The sequence below is a fragment of the Aristolochia californica genome, unplaced genomic scaffold, assembly GCF_029961685.1.
Source record: "Aristolochia californica isolate CCGP_79_NKW_82.1479 unplaced genomic scaffold, dmAriCali1.0.hap1 SCAF_2, whole genome shotgun sequence".
In the NCBI taxonomy this organism is placed as follows: domain Eukaryota; kingdom Viridiplantae; phylum Streptophyta; class Magnoliopsida; order Piperales; family Aristolochiaceae; genus Aristolochia; species Aristolochia californica.
In genome coordinates, this window is record NW_027181881.1 from 539,135 (window position 1) to 557,731 (window position 18,597).

The window sequence follows — 18,597 nt, forward strand, 5'->3', positions numbered from 1 at the left end:
ATTACAGGTGATGCCACCATGATGTTCTTCATCCACCATACACGTTCCCGAGTAGATCCTTGTCGACTGCAAACCAATTAGGCACCTTCAAAGTAAAGGATCCCTTTTGGGTGCATTGTGAGATTCTTAAAGATCAAAATATTTGACTCCGTAAAAATTCATCAACTAATTAGTTGAGTCGTTCATAAGAATAAGACTCTTCTAACTCCTATGAATCACCCTTCTGGTTAGGTAATTCTCGTTGTAAAGTTATATATAAATATTATTCTAAATCAATACAAAATTATAGTTCAATTCAACAAACAACAATTCATTTCATGGTATCTAAGCCAATATAGGGCGCATGAAGAGATAAATTGTTTAAGTTTGTTGTGACATGGTAAGATGTTCTACTATTAAGTAACCATGGTAAGATTGTTGGAAGTAACGTTACCGGTATAATGAGCTCGTGATTATCATACTTGGTTGGCTAAATTGGTCATGTAAAATTGTACATACCCCTTAGCCCTATCAAATTTTGAGACTCATTCACACCTGACCAGGCTGGGCTACAGATCCCTTCTCCTACTAATACAAGTGAAGCTTGCATTTCCCAAGGACTTCCAGGGCTCTACAGTCGAGTGCAGAAAAGCGCGTCCAAATCACTGCCGGTGTCAGAAATTGTTGTCCAGGCAGGAGAAAGAGCTAAGAAGATGGAAGTTGCATATTGGACCATATTCGCGTTAGAACGCGAAATTTGTGATTCTCTATCTAAAGCTTCAAAGGGGTTCAGGAAGGAGTGGGCAAGAGCAAAATGAAGAAGTTGAGATGGGCAATGGACGGTTTCTGGGACCTCGACATGGCCACGGCCATGACCATTGAGGGAACAGCTCGAGCAGCACCAGAAGACCCTCTTCCCTTGGGTTTATCGAGAGGCGCCATGCTTTCGAGGCCAAAACAGCTTGACTTCATGCATCGCTTCATGTCCTTGTGTTTCGTGCCTTCTTATGCCGGCGACCCTCTTAAAGGTGGTGATGGATTTTCACTGCAACGAGCAATTTCCCTACCTTTTGGTGAAAATTGGTAAGTGCTGGGGATATGGAAGGATGAAATGTTATATTTTTGTCAGTGCAAAAGTTTGTTCCTTTCCTAATACCGTAGCGAGATTTATGATAAGCCAACTAAAAATTTGCCATCTTCTCATGTTGCTCGTTGCTAGTAAGAACTGACTGGAAGCGAACTTGTAGAAAATTGAGTTAATAACTGGATTGAGAAATTGGCGTGAAAATTTTAGCAACTTAAAGGTGTGAGACGAGTCTGTTCTGGATGTGTTAGTTGTATTGAAAAAGGAATGACTTTTAGGAAGCTTTTATTACCCTTTCGCTTTGTGGTTTGTAAATTCCTTTATTAAGACTTTTCTCATTGAATATTGTGCTTCCGCTCTGTTATTCGGTTCTTTAGATTGCCTCTTGATTGTTGATTACTTCTAGAGAAAGATAACATTCTCTAACAGTCAAAAGATAAACGAAAATTCGTTATGGAAGTATGTTAAAGCAAAAGAAAAATATGACTTCACTATTCTTTAAGTAGCATTTATCTCAACAGGACCAATTAAGTCAAGCAAGGGGCCTACTGTTGTACCTTATTGGCAAGGAATCCTGTTCCAGACCTCGAAGACCTCAAGGTGGGGGTGGGTCTGACTCCCAGATTACCTGTAAAGATAAATCATCATTGCCATCATTAATAAATAAATAAATGGATGAAACTGTTATGGTTGTTCATCTCATGTTTTGTAGTGGCATATGCTTGATTTTCTAGCTGCTAAATCGATTTCACTAGACATAGGGAGACTAATAATCTGAGTGAAAGATGGAAAACTCATTTTATGCTGGAATCGCGGGTGGAAGATGGAATATTTAAGAGGGAGCTATGGCAGAAACAATGTGGGGAAAAACTGGCAGCTATTAATCTCTAATCATCATCATCATTATTAAAATAAGTATTTGTAAATGTTAGAGATGTTGTTATTTCTATTACTGTTATGGTAAGAATTGTTCATATTTCTTTATTATTATTCCCTTGAGTCATCTTATTGCTTCACTGAGAAGTTGGAAGGAACGTTATTCTTTCTTTGACCTGATGAGACCTGGAAAGGTTGTTTATTGCTGACTCTTGTACTTTAAAGCCATGCAGGTTTGCTGCTCTATTCGGGCAGTTCCATCTACAGAAACTAATATCTTCCATGAAGAAGAATGCTTCGGAAATACAACAGGAATCTTCATGGTTAAAAAAAATAAGGGGATGTGTATGTGATAGATCCCTTTATGCTCTTGGTGTCTGCTCAGAGTTTCTGGTGACACCAGATCTTTCCGTGCTCCTTGGCTTGGAAACACATGGTGGTAGAGGAGGCATCCAAAGCAAATCAATTCTTCATCACAGGGCAAGTCCTTGTGGTTGATAAGTATTTTTAAACATCCTTGATGCATATTTAGTGTTTAAGTTTTTCAGTTTATAGTTTTGTTTAGGGTTTTATATTAATGCATCCTCATTAAGTTCAATCATACTCAATGCAGCTTCCAGAACACAACTTGACTGTAGAAGCAGTGTCTCCAGGTCTTTTTGTTGACAAAAATGGCAATTACTGGGATGTTCCATTGTCATTGGCTATTGATCTTGCTTCTGTTGCTCCAAATTCTGGCTTCAGTCACCATTTATGTTTACAACATAATTATGGAGCTCCAAAACAATTTGGTGGTGACCAGAGCATTGGAGATCCACCTGCAACACTGCGGCCAGGGTTCTCCTGTAAAATCTGCGTTTTCATTTCGGAAGGATGCTAACATTTGGAGAAAGGAAGGGGGGAAGTTAAGAATGGTCCAACCATTTGATGTATTATTGTCAGAACCTCATGTTTCAATATCTGGGGTGATTGGTAAGTTCCGGTTCAATTAAGTTGTTCTTGGGCCCCTTAATGTGTATGTCATAAGATGCTTTTACTTGACTAACATTACATAGGTTACTTGACTGTTTTGAAAAGATGAGAGCTTTCTGGGCCAGATTTAAAACTTTCTTCTGGAAACTCAGTAATGATTACTTTGCATGGCAGGGTCGTGCTAGTAGCAGCAATCCAGAGCAGTAACCTGAACAAGTGAACTACTTAAAATTCCATGGTTTAAACTTCAGAAACCAGACGTTCTTTATGTATAGACAGCAATTACTTGTGTGGGTGTTCTGAAAATCTTTCATCTTATAAAGATAGCAATTACTTCTCTGGGTGTTCCACTCTGCTTTAGATCAGTTCTTAGGTTCCATTGTTTTGTTGTGCCTTGAATAAGTTTCTATTGAAATAATTGCCCAAATTTGAAGTTATGAGTGGAATACTTTTGATCAGACTCTCGGCACTGCTTCTCCTTTGGTTTAGTTCAGTGAAAACCATCTTTTCTACTTGCAGGTGCTGTTGTCAATGCTTGCTTTGGGGATAATGCAGAAAGACCATCAGCAACAGCAGATCAATCTCTTGGGTTCAGGAACTACATTCTACGTGCTGAGAATAGTAATTCTTCACTTACAGCAGACTTCTTTGGATCTGCTTCTTTTACAGCTCAATATGGAAACTTCCAAAGACTTTTCTTTGATCTCACGAGATTGAACACCCGTCTAGATTTCCCTTCCAGTTCCATGTTTTTAAGTGGTGCGGCACATCTGGCTCAAAGTGTGTACAATTCCCTACCGCCCAACCCAAAAGCAGTTTGTTTAGTTAGTCCACAGGCCTTTGTTTCATTCCAACAACAGGTACTCTTTCCAATTAAGATGTTCCAGTTCAGTTCTAACCCTTAAACTCTGCTTCAGTTCCAGTGCATCAATCCATAGTTTTGTGGGTCAATGAGGCTGATCTGCTGACATTTCTTTCTGATGAAATAAATAAACAAACAGATTGGTGGACCATTCAGCTTTCGAATCGATTCACATATTGGGCTTGAAGTGAACAATGGGGAAGGTTACACAGCTCAAGTGCATGATTCTGTTTTTGCCGTCGAGTACGCCTTGAAGGTCCTTGGTTCAGCCAAAGCTGTAGCTTGGTATTCTCCAAAACATAGAGAAGCCATGGTAGAGTTGAGATTCTTTGAAAGCTAGCTTATTCTTCCATTCCAAGATATGTCACCCCACAAAACAGAACAAACCTTTACTCTGAATTCTATCTGATTCACAGTTCGTAATTGTTGCAGCTTAAGCTATTAGTCAAGCAGTCCTCATTCGAAGGCATTGGACGTGTGAAAATTATACTGTGTAACACATTAAGGTGATTTAGAATTTGGAAATCAGTAATTATGTCTGCCTCAGACGAATCCAGCTTAACTCAATGACTCGATCCCATTAAACGGGTCTTATCATATTTTATGTTGACGAATACAGCGAGGGTATTATTATCAAGTCCCCACCTCGAGCCTAACCTATGCAAAACCAACTTTGCACACTAAATAGGACAACCATTCTTTACTAGTTTAATCATAATTCTAATGGTCAGCAGCTGTTCATAGAAGACAAATTGACTCCAATTTTAGTATATGAAGTGAGAAATGTGAATCAGCATCTCTCTTAATCTATATCTTAAAATGAAAAGAGACAATCTAAGTGATGCGAAGCTCTAGTATGATAAGCGTAGTTTGATGTTTTCTGGTGAAGGGTGTGGCGTGATCTGGCTGTACTTAGGGTAGTTGAAGCAAATATGGAAACTAATCCCATGTCAGGTCTCATCTACTTCGAATGTCAAAGGAATACATCTCCATTGACACACACGGGGCTCTGGTTAATCCTTTTTTTTTTTCAACGATAGGTGTGTAACCCTGTTTGTTCCTCTTGCCACCAAACCAGTCGTCTGGTATTTGATGGAGACAATTTTCTCTCACATGTTGGTGGTACTTTGCAGCCGATGTTCTCTGTCCTGTCCGCCATTAATTTACTTTTCAATTTACTTTCATTGTGAGCCGTGGAAGCAGTTACCCGAATCTTCCGCCATTGATATGGTTTCTTGATGACCCATGAATGGAGAGTGCTGACAATCCCCGCCAATTGATTTTCTTTACAGTTTTAGACAGTTCACATCACACCTTCTTCCCTTTTCCTTTCCCGTTTTCCGGTTTACATCTCGATGCCCAGGTCGTCACCTGCCCCAGCCAGCACAGCTTTAACTAAAATGGGGTGGAGAAAAAAGGCAGATTTCTCCATTGAAGAACGAAAGTACAGACTAAGATTCCGAGTCTGAAAGCGGCCATCCATTAAATCTGTCTGTAGTCAAACGATGAAATCCTTCTTTTGGGCAGTTGAAGGAGAGCTCATCTGCAAACTCTAAATTCAGAAATACCCTTTATATTTCCTGGAATTAAACAGCTTTGTAGCTTGTAAAATAGTTCCAGAGAAGAGGGACAAGAAATCTAAAGAGAGAAAGGGAGTCTGCACACTCCGGAGCGTGGCCCACCATTAATGGCATGACTTTGGCTTCAACGTTACCTTCACGGGACTGCACTGTAGCAGTGACGGAGACAATTATCATGAACTACCATCTCTGCGACATTTAACGCTGTAATGAATCATACTTTTTCAATCCACCCGTGAACATCAATAAGTGCTAATAATGATTGAAAAGGCTTTCATACCCCTCCCTCGATCTTATTTGATAGAAAGATACTGAAGTCTTTGCCGAGGAAAGATAATCTTGAGCAGTTGATAATTCAAATAAGTTGTACAGGAAGTGAACATCATTCATCATTGTCGTTGAAATTCTTGTAAAGATTTTCTGTAATTCAAGTTAAGGTTTCCTTTTCAAGCTTCAACACCTCTCTGGTATCGACTGAGAACCCACCTAATCCTCGAGTGCTATCTTGGAACAATGCGTCAAAGCTCAAATAATAGAGGAGAAAAAACAAAGGGAAAGATTTCAGCTTTGCATGGAATATCTAAATGGTGATTGCAGAATGCAGGCCCCAGAATAGAGTCTGCAGAAAAAGATAAAGAGGAAGCAAAATTACAGCCATGAATAAAGAAGGCACAGACTACCGACATTAAAAAGGTTAAAGATGATTTAATATTTTAAGTTATTCTCTCAAGAAAGTGAAGGGGACTGCTAGTGTTTCCAGAAAAAAAAAAGACCTTTTTTCTCTTTCCGTTAATCCATGACTATGTTTTCTCGTTAGTTGTCACCTGTCTGCACAAGAGATACCTGCCGAATAGTGAGAGGTGTTGCAGAGGAAAAAGAAAAGAAAAAGAAAGATGATGCACGCAAGCAGAAAAATCATCTTCTATAAGCTGCAACCCATCTGCCGAATTCATGAGAACCGGCTGAGAATTTCTCCCTTCTTTCTGTAACTGTTATGTTAAATAGGAGCGAACCCCTCTCACTCTTGTTCCACACTGAACTGCACAGAAACCGACATGGAAGCAAAGCTTTCTGTGTTAGTTTTTGTTGTGGGAACGATGTTCAGCAGTTTTTTCTGTAATGCCTCTGTGTCTTTGGTGGGCGACCCGGGAATGAAAAGGGATTGGCTGAGGGTGGCATTTGAAGGTTGGAATTTCTGCAATGAGGTCGGCAGTGAAGCTCCTGGTATGGGCAGTCCCAGAGCAGCCGACTGTTTTGATTATTCAAGTAAGCTCAGAAGAAAGAAAAGAAAATATGCTATTCTCAAATTACAAATGTGTATTCTTTATTTCTTCCCTTTTCTTGTTCATTTCGTCCTGCATTCATTCTCTTCTCTTCTATATTTCCGTTCAGGTTTATCTCTAAATCATTTAGTCACAGAAGATAACAACAAGCTCGGTGTGGGTAGACCATTTCCAGGAATAAACCCAGGAGCACTAAACAACAGAGACTTGTACGCCGTCGAGAAAGAGATTTTTCTGGGCTCTCTATGTCAAGTTGCAGACAAGCCGAATCCATGGCATTTCTGGATGGTGATGCTGAAGAACGGCAACTTCGATACAACGACTGGTTTGTGCCCTCAAAATGGTAAGAGAGTCGGCCCTTTCCCACAAACAGGGAGGTTCCCATGCTTCGGCAAAGGGTGCATGAATCAGCCATTACTCTTTCACCAACAAACAGCACTGCTCGATGGTGATCAACTGAGAGGCTCTTTCAATGGAACCTACGAATTGGATGCTGATCTCAGAGGCGGAATCGATAATGTTTCCTTCTACGAAGTGGTCTGGGAGAAGAAAGCAGGTTCAGGGAGTTGGAGCTTCAGGCACAGGCTGAAGACCTCGAAGAAGTATCCATGGCTGATGCTGTATCTCAGAGCAGATGCAACCAGAGGATTCTCCGGTGGTTACCATTATCAGACGAGAGGAATGCTGAAATCTGTAAGTGAGTTTCTCGTTTAATTTCAGATCCGATCATCCGACATAGATTCCCATTTTGCTATAGATAAACCGCATTTATGGATGAAGTTTGCTAATTTATGTCGCATGGGAAGGTGGAGACTCGGTATCTTCTCCGGGTTAATCTTGAAGCAGATGAAGATATCGGTTATTTTAAGATTACTTTTTACATTTTTTTTCGTATTCTTGAATTATGAAAACAAGGTTAAGAATCTGTTTCAAATAGACTAAGAGATTTAACATAATCAAATTCTTCAGGTCAATAAAGCAAAAAAGAGAGAATGATAATTCATTTGTTTCTCAGCTGCCAGTATCGCCCAATTTCAAGGTCAGACTGTCGCTAGACATAAAAAATGGGGGAGGACCAAAGAGCCAATTCTATCTTGTAGACATTGGAAGCTGTTGGAAGAACGACGGATCCCCTTGCGATGGAAACGTCTTGACAGACGTAACCAGATACTGTGAGATGATCATCAACCCTGAAACACCAGCTTGGTGCAGCTCCACAAACTTGAATGCATGCCCTCCATACCATATCACACCACAAGACAAGAAGATACACAGAAATGACACTGCAAATTTCCCCTACTCTGCTTACCATTACTACTGTTCTCCTGGCAATGCCAAGCATTTGGAGCAGCCAGTTAGTCCTTGTGACCCTTACAGCAATCCTCAGGCACAAGAGATAGTTCAAATACTGCCCCATCCCATTTGGGCGGAGTATGGTTATCCTACGAAAAAGGGCGAAGGGTGGGTCGGAGACGGGAGGACATGGGACCTTGATGTAGGGGGACTTTCAAGCAGACTCTATTTCTATCAGGTGAGTCTGCAGAATCTGCGCATGTGAAATATAACCACATATATAGTTAGTTTGAACAAAGAGTCAATGATGATGTTTATGCCCCCTTTGATGTTTCCATTGCAGGACCCTGGCACCACTCCAGCAAGAAGAGTATGGACATCTATTGATGTGGGAACAGAAATTTTTATCAGTGACAAAGACGAGATTGCAGAGTGGACTCTCAGTGACTTTGATGTGTTTGTTCCTGCATCTGATTGACCCAAAATCTGGATAAAACTTTGACATGTCTCTTCTCTTTATGCCCTACAGAACAATTATGGATCCAAGAACAGAACTAAGAGCAGAAATCCTTGCACATCTCAGAAAAAAGAAAGAAAGAGAAATTACCTTGGGAGATTAAGAAGCTATATGTCCAAAGGACAGAGCTTTACCATAAACTGTGTACACTGCTGCAAATGTTACTGTCAACACCAATGCAATTTCCAGAAGTGAACCTAGAAAGCATTTCATAGCGTATCTGGAAGCAGGTTTATTTTCGTTTCTTCCATTTGTGTAAAAGTAATTGATGGCAAATTTTGATCAAACTAAAAACAGTGTCCTGTTCACAAACATGATCATCATCAGCATTGCAAGCCTTTTTTACCAAAATCGAGGTTGACTACACAAATCCTTTACTTGCACTCTGATCTAAACTTGATGGGGTATTAAAAAACCTGCTTAATTTTGAGGACATCTAATAAAATACAAATTCCAATAATTACCACACTAATAATATGGAATCTTACATTTACTCACAGTATGATATCTGCCAAAACTAGTCACAGGAGAACCTAATGGAGGCTCTAACAGTTCTTGACTATAGTTGACCGACATAAGACAAAGTCCATGAGGAGGAGCTGACAAAGCAACCTTGGCAAGTTCCTTACGATCCTGAGTTGCTAAGATCTTCGGTACAACATCAGGAGGAAGTGATTCTCTTCCAACTTGAACCAACAGAGCAACCTGTAAAGTAACCCACAAGATGGAATTAGAAAATGCTATTAGTAAATTGATATTGCTAATTACATAATCATACACTAAGTACTTAATCACAAGCCGTTCTATCTATACCACAACAAAAAACACATCAAACCAAAAGAGATTGGAGTTCACATTCATTTTAGCACCAGTGAATGAAAGGCAAAATGGAATATATTTCAGTTTCCAGAGCATATGGCACATAAGAATCATGTATTCTAGTTTTATTTCAAAAAGAAAGGAAGAGAGATAAAAAAAAAAATATTTCAAACAGAAAGGGAGAGAGATAGCCGTATGTTGATTATCTCTACATTGGGCAAGCTCACACATTTTACACAAGAGTTACTGCTTTCATCTTTCAAATGTATCTTCCAGGATAACTCTCACAGGCAGCAAAGTGGAGATGTTGAGAGCAATCTCTTTTATGAACAGAAATTACATACCATATTTCGCACTTGCCTATAGAGAAATCCAGATCCTTCAACTTCAAGCTGCAATAATGCACCCTGGGCAACAAATAACAATTACATCCAAATTCTGTCATTTTCACTTACAAAACAGGGACCATACTCAATATTTGTTGCCAGAAGTAGCTCTAAAACTAAAGAAAAATCAAACATGCAGTTAAACAAGATAAGATACAATAAAGAGGTCAGTTCAATGTACCATTTCAACAACATCAAATCGGAAAATTTCTTTCACAGGATCAGCCTTTCCATCTCTACTGGATGCATTTTCAAAGGCAGAAAAATCATGTCTTCCAACAAAAAATTTTGCAGCTTCCTTCATGACAGCAGCATTGAGTCTGTAAGCACTGTGGTACACAAAGAGACGCTGAAAGGGATCCATTACAGGATCGTTATATATTTTGTAGTGATATATCTTGCTCTTAGTGGAAAAACGGGCATGAAAGTCTGGCTGAGCACCGCTAATTTCCCTCACTCGAATGCCATGTGGAAGGAGTCCATTTAATGCAGCATGAAGGCTATCCAAGCTGTCATATGAGAAAGGAGTAACAAAGTGTGCCACCTGAAATATGAGCGTTATATAAGCTTGGTAATTGGTATTAAAAAGGAGTAATGCATAGTTAAGAAAGGGATTCTCCACAAAACTGCCTTTCTTCAAAATCCTATTGTAAGGCGGTGGTAGATAAGTATAGTTGATATCATACCCTCTATGCATGACTATGCTAGAGAGATAGGAGTCACCAGTTAAGTAGCAAAGGTAGTAGATAGAACATAATCCTACATGAAAGTGACTGAACCATTCAGGGCATGCACTCAATCACCTAAAAACTACACATTTATATAGAAGTATGTACAAATAGAAACTACGAATCCATTCAAAGATGATTAAAACTAGAAAATTGTGAGAAAACTGAACTGCTGCTTATCTGATGGCACCACTATTTATCTAAAGGCAACTGTACTAAATGCTACAAGGATTTACCTAATAGAAAGCACAACAGGAGTACACTTTTCATTGGAGACAAAAAAATCTATATAACAATTCCACTCGAAACCTTCCTGACCTAACAAATTGCAACTATTCTCCTTTAAATTCACTACTTCAGCAACAATGTAAATTCACACGGATCTAGTATGTGTAGAAGAAATAGTATATATAAGCATCAAGCAAATAGGTGCATAATGGTCAAACCTGACCCCAGGCATGAACTCCAGTGTCAGTCCTGCTAGCACCTACCAAACAAAATTGTTTTCTTTCCAGTTTTGTAATGCGCATTAAAGCTTTTTCAATGATGCACTGTACTGTTGGTGGTTTGTCCTGGTATTGCCAACCTGAAATGTAACTTCTGAAAACTCAATAGTCAACAACAATGTGAAATTAGGACGAAAAATAAATATGAAGCATACAAAATACAGAGATGATTTTTCTTAGAGAAGTAGGCGGATATAAGCAATTGTAGAGTAAGAATTAGTTACACTCTATAAACAACAGTATTAGAACTGAGCGACTACTTCACCATCCAATGCTTTGCCGCACAAGTACCAGTCCTGGAATCTGATAATCCTTTATCTCTACAAATCTAACGGAGGTCTGCATCCTTTTAAGTGTTATCCCATTTTTGCTCTCTCTTTTGTTCTATCCTATTTGTGCTCGCCATTTTGGTTTTATTCCATTATTGCTTTTTGATTAAAGTAAACATATTTTAGGTATACATCACCATGAGTTCTGCAGATCTTAAAGCAACTGATTTAATAGACATCAGAACCCCATCTATGCCAGAAGAAATGTACAAATTCTACCAACCGCAGCAGCTAAAGTACAGCAATGGTATAATACAGATAAAGTTTATGAACCTAAACAGTCGGTTTACCACGAATTCAATGTAAAGACAATTTCTCACGAACAGCTCACGGGCATTAAGTACTGTAAAAAAAAACCTGAATACTTGGTGCCATCGTAAGCAATAACCATCCGCCACTTATAAGAAGGCTGAATGGGCATTGCAAAGCTGACGGGATCCGCTATTATACTGTCTTGACACTGTGAAAGTGAAAAAAACAACGAAAAACCTCAAAACGGTTAGTTTTGGCACAATCAGTGGATAAATAACGAGATATAAACAGAGAAGTCAGAGACCGAAGCATTCGACGCTAAAATTGCATTTAAAGGAGATGGATACGCCAGTAGAGAAGAACCCATGAACGTTTTCGTATCGACAAGAGAGAAGGGTGGATAACTGCGCAGACGACAGCTCCACGAGCCTTCTCTGGGCAAAATAGCAATTTGGAAAATATTATTAGCGGCGATTCATGGTGTTCCAGACTGGTGAGTCAACATGCAACTTAGCGAGTTGACTCAATTTCAGGAAGGAAAGAGTTGGATGAGGGAATCACTCTTCCCTTCTATTTCGAGTTCGTCCCCTTTTCCCCTCGAAACTTAATTTCGCCTAGAAATGTATACTTTTCGCCGCAAAGCTTAATTTCGTCAAGAAAAGTCTCCATTAGATCTCATAGCTATATTCGGAAATTAACGTTAATTGATTATACGCACCCCTTCGTTTCATTAGATCTCATATAATTACAGTCTACAGAATCCTAATGCCCCTGGTTCCCTCGCATTTCTCAAATTACTACTCTCCCAAATGAGACGACCCTTTTAGCTTGCTGCAGTAGCTAGCCGATGGACTGCGGTTGATCCATCGAACCTCTCCTCTCTCCCCTCCCAGCGTTTTGCTGCCGTGCGCCAACGGGAAGATCCGTGGTGCCTGTACCGCAGAGCGATTGCTCTCGCAGCAGTGCCTCGAACGCTTTAAAAATCTTGATCGCTTCTTCTGCTCTCGGAATGCCGCGGCTTTCGAGGGTTTCTTTCCCTCTAATGAAGCAAAAATGTCGGTCATTGTAGTCTGTAGTTCTATAAAGAGACGTTGGCTGGGAGGTATGCTATCTGTTTTTCATCTCTTCGAAGATATACGAAAGCTAGTAGTCTCTTTTTAACGTTTCGAGTTCTATCAGTCTTTGTTTCAACTCCAAGTGAGTGCTCTTTCCCCTAAAAAATTGATTTTCTATCGAAAAGCTCGTTGAATGATGTACAGAAATTTAGTCTTTAGTATCCTTTTTATTGATTAAGTTATGGCTTTTATTTTCGCAAGATTGCGTTTTTTCTTTTTCTGTCTTTTAGTTTATTCAAGTTCCACTCGTCGCGAATGCAAACAGTCACCTTCTGCTTTCTTAACAAATGTAAGGTGGTCATCTGAAAGTTTTTTTCTGGAAATTGTGCAGTGTATTTCTTTAAACATGTCTATCAACCTCATGCCAAGCATGAAGGGTTGATCTTGTTGCTCAAACTGAATAATGCGGATTAGGATGCTTTTGTTGTCGTTCAACTCATATGTTCATTCTCATTATGATCATTAAAGTTTCAAAAAGGTTCTGTTCAGAGGCCTCTTGTTTTGCTGAGAAATGTTACTATGTTTTTTCTCTGTTTGTGAACTGCTAAATGAGGTACTTGATCACTAATTTGGTCATTTTATAACAAGAATCAAGTCGCCTTAGACGTTTATATTTAAATGTATGCTGGTTATTTGCACACTGGGGTATGGTTTGTTTTATTCATGTTAAAGTGAGACGAGTGTTGTCATTTTACTGTATTATAGGCGTGCTAATGGGTATTGGCTGGCTCATTTGATAGCCTCATTAGAGTTTGGATATATCAGGTAATGTGTTACTACTTTAATGGATATTACCGGAAAGTTCCTGCAATAAATGTCAGTAGCTACTAGTAAACAATTGGTATGGTTTACCGTTATTGATTTGGAGTACCCAACTGTTGACACCCTCTACTTTTCTTAGGTGTAGAGGTTGCCTTGTGTCAAGTGTTCTTCTTCATTTTGTTCTGTTATTGTTTAAAAGGTCTCTGTTTCTTGATTTTATTTTTTGTTTGTTTTGTAGGGACTGTCAACAGTTTGAAACTAGGACTAGAGCGACAAAGGGCTTGGTGCTCTGCCATATTAAAATTTCTGTGGCTATCTCATACAACATCATGAACACAAGCTCTGCACTTTCCAGTGAGCTCTTCTTTGGTGTTGCGATCACTAATAAATCAAAACTCCTTCCGTTCAACACCATTGGTGGGCAACCATTCTTTAAAGGTTCACAACCTTCTTTGACTGTGTATTCTAATGGTAAAAAAGCAAGATGTCAAAAGATGAAGAGAATCTCAGAGGTATCTTGTATGAGGGGCAAAGCTAGAAAAGGTGAAAGTTTGACATACAAGGATGCTGGTGTTGATATAGATGCAGGCGCAGAACTTGTTAGGAGGATCTCAAAAATGGTATCAGGAATTGGTGGCTTTGGAGGTCTTTTCCCACTCGGTAAAATTTCCCCGTCTGTTCTAAATGTCCATATTTGCCTTGCTTTCCTATCAGGAAGTTCTCAAGGCATGATATGACATAAACTGTTGAATACATTAGGCTAACCACAATCTCTGAGATGGACTTCTGCCAGGTACATAGTCCGTCAAGAAGCTTACTTTCTGATGGGTTACTTGGGCCTAGCAGATGGCTTCTGTGCATAGGTTGAAACCCATCTCAGGGGGAACGCATTCTCTCTTTTCCATGAAGACAGCTGCATATCAGTTGACTGCATTTCGTGTGTGCAATCAAATATTTATTATCTGAAAAGCTATTTGCTACATGGTTCTCTATAACTGGCTTATTTACGGTTGAGTTACCTGGACTGATTTTTGACTCCTTTGGTTAAGCAGGAGACGCATACCTTGTTGCTGGTACTGATGGTGTCGGGACCAAACTTAAGCTTGCATTTGAAACTGGTATCCATGAGACAATTGGAATTGATCTGGTAATATTTCTTTACTGGTCTTGCATACTAAAATATTGGGCAATGTTTGAAGTCACTAAGATCCTGCTGAAATGTTTCAGGTAGCTATGAGTGTGAATGACATTGTTACTTCAGGTGCAAGACCATTATTCTTCCTTGATTATTTTGCTACAAGTCACCTTGATGTTGATCTTGCTGAAAAGGTATAATTTATTAATTGAGTTTGACTTGCTGAAACCCTCGACCCAAGGGGTGGTTGAAGCTGAACTTTGATGGCAGCTTCTTTGGAGCCTTTGTCCAGTGGGCATTAGTTGTATTTCTTGAGATCATTCAGGGTCTTTGCTAGTTGCATTCTCTTGTCCAGTATGCTCATTTGATTGAGCAGAACCTGAGGTTTCTGCTCTCCTTCCAAGAATGATATGATACTCCAAAGGTTTCTTCAATCCTGTTATAATTGAGGAGGGCAGTTCTTTAGTCATATTTTGGATGTCTAAGAACAGGTCATACCACTATTGATATGATACTCCCCTCTAGACATCTCATGGTGGCATGTTCTAAGGTCTGCAATTCAGCATTCGACCCCTTAGCAAAGGAAGGAGTCTCCTGATTAAATTGTAGTGGGCGATGCCCTTCCTCTTGTATCAGAGGCTCAAGTTGCTCCCTGCCTACCCTGTTGGGTTGATGCTTCTCTCCCTCAGTTGTATTATAATCAATTCATTTAATTGAAAGTATACAACACTTCACATTGGAGCTTGGAAAAATACAACATTTATATTATTACTTGAACTCCTAGCTTCTGGAAACATAAAACATTCTGAGCCATTTCTTGATTTTCAGGTGATTAAGGGTATTGTTGATGGCTGCAGGCAGTCGGATTGTGCTCTACTAGGAGGGGAGGTAACAGCCAGATTGAAGCTTTTTTACATGTTATTTGAGCCCAATGGAACTTGGAAAAATTGAATATATTAACTCTTTCTTCTTTTGTTTCTTTCAACAAATAAAAAGATGTTTATTGTAACATGCACTTGCTCTATGCGTAAAGTTGCACATATATAGATGCCAATTGGATACACATTCCATCAAAGGATTTTTCTTTTTCCTGCTTGAGCTTATGGTATACAAGTGGATGACTTAATCAGTGTTAAGATTGCAAAAAACCTCACTGTTTGCTTTGGCTTTGTTTCCATTATACTGCTTGGTTCACTAATTACTTTTGTAACTCACTTGAGGAAACATGGAGTATGTTGCTCATAGTATTTAAATTTCGTATTCTAGTATCAATAGAAAGGAAACCTTAGTTTTTCAGGTGAAATCCACTTGTGGTGATTACAAACTGTTTTTGATTGTCAGACAGCAGAAATGCCAGATTTCTATGCAGAAGGAGAATATGATCTCAGTGGTTTTTCTGTTGGCATTGTCAAAAAGGATTCAGTCATTGATGGAAAAAACATTGTAGCTGGAGATGTATTGATTGGTCTTTCATCTAGTGGGTTTCATTCTAATGGCTTTTCTCTTGTTAGAAGGTTAGATTGTGTTTCAACAAAAAAAATCTTTCTTTCTATTATCTTAAAAGTGAAAGAATTTTAGCTTGAAAGCTTGCCTAATATCCCTAGGAAAATAATATTGTCATTCTCGGGGCAGGGTGGTGGCTCAAAGTGGCCTTTCTTTAAATGACAAACTACCCGTTAACAATGGCAAGTCAATCGCCTTAGGTGAAGCTTTGATGGCCCCGACTACCATTTATGTTGAGCAGGTTAGTTTCACTTGGCAATTACCGTTTTGTTCTTGACAATCTTCAATAACACTTCTTCATTCTTCTTGCTTCATGATGAAACTTTTACATATTTTTGTTTCCACAATAGGTTCTGAACATAATTGGAAAGGGGTGTGTGAAAGGGATAGCCCACATCACTGGTGGTGGGTTTACAGACAACATACCTCGTGTTTTCCCAAATGGCCTTGGAGCTATCATCAACAGAGGTTCCTGGGAAGTCCCTCCTCTATTCAAGTGGATTCAAGAGGTAAGGATATCATAAAGTTTGTAATTGGCATGATCAATCTTGAGCCAGCTTGGTGGATGCCAAACTTGATAATTAACTTCAAATGATGGAGATTCTTATGCCCCGGGGGAAGGCCATCCCTTAGGGGCTTTCACTGTAAACAGATCAAAGTTTGTGAAATGGCATGCTCCATGGGGGCAACATGAATTAAACTTTGTACTCTTGATAATGTTGATTAATCTTGTCCGCTGGCTATTATTTTGCTAACCTACTAGGTTAATGTTACTGCAGGTGGGAAGAATTGAAGAGGCTGAGATGAGGCGAACATTCAACATGGGAATTGGCATGGTTCTTGTCGTTAGCCCAGAGACTGCTGCTAGGATACTCGAGGAAGGAACTGAAGGGAGCACTGTCTTCCAAATTGGTGAAGTTATACAGGGAGATGGTGTCACCTACTTGTAAAACACACATAAGGGTAATTATATAAAGATTATGAGAGCAGGAGAAAACGAGAGTTGAAATTGGTTTAATCATTGTATGTCAAATCATGTTTTCAATCATCGTGGATGTAATGCTATTGAGCATAGATATTCCTGCTTGGAGCTTTCAATTCTGAGAGAAAATGACCGATTCTTTCTAATATCAGAAATGCTCGCTCCTCAACAACGAGATTGACAGCATCCAATCGCGAGAGGGACGAAAAGGGGCGGAGTCGCATTCTCCATTACTGCTTCTTCTGCACAAGTTAAGGAGGGCAGATGGAAGGTAGAGGCCAGTGGCTCCTCCGTGTCGTTCTACCCTGGTGTTGGCGTATCCGTTTTCATCCGTCACCCTGAAGCCTAATACGTATCTGCCATATCGGCGGATAAGATCATCTCAAAAGTAAAATCCGATACATAGCAACTGGTATGCTATATGCATTGGGATATAGGGTGAGACCAAATCTTTGTCTTCATTTTAATTCCTAAGTTAAACAAAGGGGGTGGATCAAACTTAAAGACTTATTCTTGCTAGTAAAGGCCAATCAAAGTGAAAGGAGGGATCCCTTCTTGCTTTCCTCTCAATTTCTATAGAGGGAGGTACAGCTTGAAGGTTCAGGGTTTAGGGTCATCCCTTTTTTCCAGTGTCAAAAGGCTCTACTATTGCCAAATGTGGGAATAAAAAGGCGTAATCGTTGTCTTTCTTCTTCATCTCTCATCTCTATTTTTATCTCCACGCATCTTAATTACTAGAAATCCGCCGGCATTGTGTAGAGATCTGCCTGCATTGTGCAGAGATCTGCAAGATATCACTACTAGGAAGCAATCGATCGATCGGAAATCCCATTAAATCATCTTCGAAGGACACTGAGCTTGACGATATCCAGGCGGCCGGCGACTTTCGATCGTCCTCCTAGCAACTTCCAGTAACATAATACCAAATTTGCCCCCAGAAAAGTCGAAATTGTCATAGTACAATCAGTATCTGCAGCATGAACTTAACTGCCTCTTTCAACAGAGACAATGGAGATTGTTTGGAGGTTTGAGTTTTCTCTTTTGTGCTTTTTCAAGCTTAACTGCCTTGTTTAACCACAGAGACGACTCTTTCAGAAGAAAGAAAGCTTACAGACAAAGAAATCGTATCAGTAATCCACGCGGATCATTAGGAAATGGTTTTGGCAGTGAGTGCAAGGTTAGAGCAAATAATTGATCAACTCTTACTTCTAACTTCTAAGATTATCGGTCTTCTGCTAAAGGACAGCAAAGCCGAGATAGGAATCACCTGATTGCCTCTTTATTTTCAGCTTGGGGCTACAAACTCGTCCTTGTTCATGATTCTATTACTGTCACTCCTTAATCATCAAGAATCTCCATCCAGAGATGGCAAGAAGGGATTTTTGGGATGCCGGTGCATTCTTTATCAGACCTCCACTACCGATACGCATCAAACTGGGTACAGCAGCAGTGACGTTTTAGTCCTCATCCATAAACAGTGAAAAGCTTAAGAATTCCTTTGTAATGGCGGTCAGTCAACATCACATATACATACCTGAACAGCTTCATAGTTAACACCAACCCATGAGACCGGCGAGTGCAGATTCGTCGGGGAATTAGCATTTATCAGGAAAAGAAAATTGTTGTTTTCAGCG

The 18,597-nt window shown here is 39.6% G+C and overlaps 4 protein-coding genes across 5 annotated transcripts; 3 read left to right on the forward strand and 1 right to left on the reverse strand.

Moving 5' to 3' along the window:
- The first annotated feature begins 653 nt into the window (after positions 1–653).
- Positions 654–4,296, forward strand: LOC137956892 (protein TRIGALACTOSYLDIACYLGLYCEROL 4, chloroplastic). Its single transcript, XM_068804556.1, is given in 6 exon segments — positions 654–1,062; positions 2,173–2,419; positions 2,553–2,783; positions 2,785–2,911; positions 3,431–3,771; positions 3,913–4,296. Coding segments are annotated over 6 exon segments (1,416 nt in total). The 5' UTR covers positions 654–793; the 3' UTR covers positions 4,114–4,296.
- Positions 4,297–6,082: 1,786 nt separating this feature from the next.
- Positions 6,083–8,738, forward strand: LOC137956863 (uncharacterized). The gene is made up of 4 exons (XM_068804515.1): positions 6,083–6,619; positions 6,746–7,329; positions 7,652–8,167; positions 8,273–8,738. Exons 1-4 carry the CDS (start codon positions 6,409–6,411, stop codon positions 8,405–8,407), a joined length of 1,446 nt encoding a protein of 481 aa, XP_068660616.1. The 5' UTR covers positions 6,083–6,408; the 3' UTR covers positions 8,408–8,738.
- Positions 8,739–8,741: 3 nt separating this feature from the next.
- Positions 8,742–12,238, reverse strand: LOC137956866 (uncharacterized). Of its 2 annotated transcripts, none has more exons than XM_068804519.1 (6): positions 12,185–12,238; positions 11,572–11,674; positions 10,826–10,965; positions 9,833–10,195; positions 9,610–9,672; positions 8,742–9,151 (listed from the first exon to the last, which is right to left on the reverse strand). In XM_068804519.1, exons 2-6 carry the CDS (start codon positions 11,633–11,635, stop codon positions 8,915–8,917), a joined length of 867 nt encoding a protein of 288 aa, XP_068660620.1. In that variant the 5' UTR covers positions 11,636–11,674; positions 12,185–12,238; the 3' UTR covers positions 8,742–8,914. The 2 variants fall into 2 exon arrangements, with proteins under 2 accessions (XP_068660620.1, XP_068660619.1); XM_068804518.1 differs by lacking the exon at positions 12,185–12,238 and adding an exon at positions 11,771–11,860.
- Positions 11,880–17,057, forward strand: LOC137956865 (phosphoribosylformylglycinamidine cyclo-ligase, chloroplastic-like). The gene is made up of 9 exons (XM_068804517.1): positions 11,880–11,959; positions 13,582–14,003; positions 14,396–14,490; positions 14,571–14,672; positions 15,307–15,366; positions 15,820–15,992; positions 16,111–16,222; positions 16,332–16,490; positions 16,761–17,057. Exons 2-9 carry the CDS (start codon positions 13,673–13,675, stop codon positions 16,929–16,931), a joined length of 1,203 nt encoding a protein of 400 aa, XP_068660618.1. The 5' UTR covers positions 11,880–11,959; positions 13,582–13,672; the 3' UTR covers positions 16,932–17,057.
- The last annotated feature ends 1,540 nt before the right edge of the window (positions 17,058–18,597 follow it).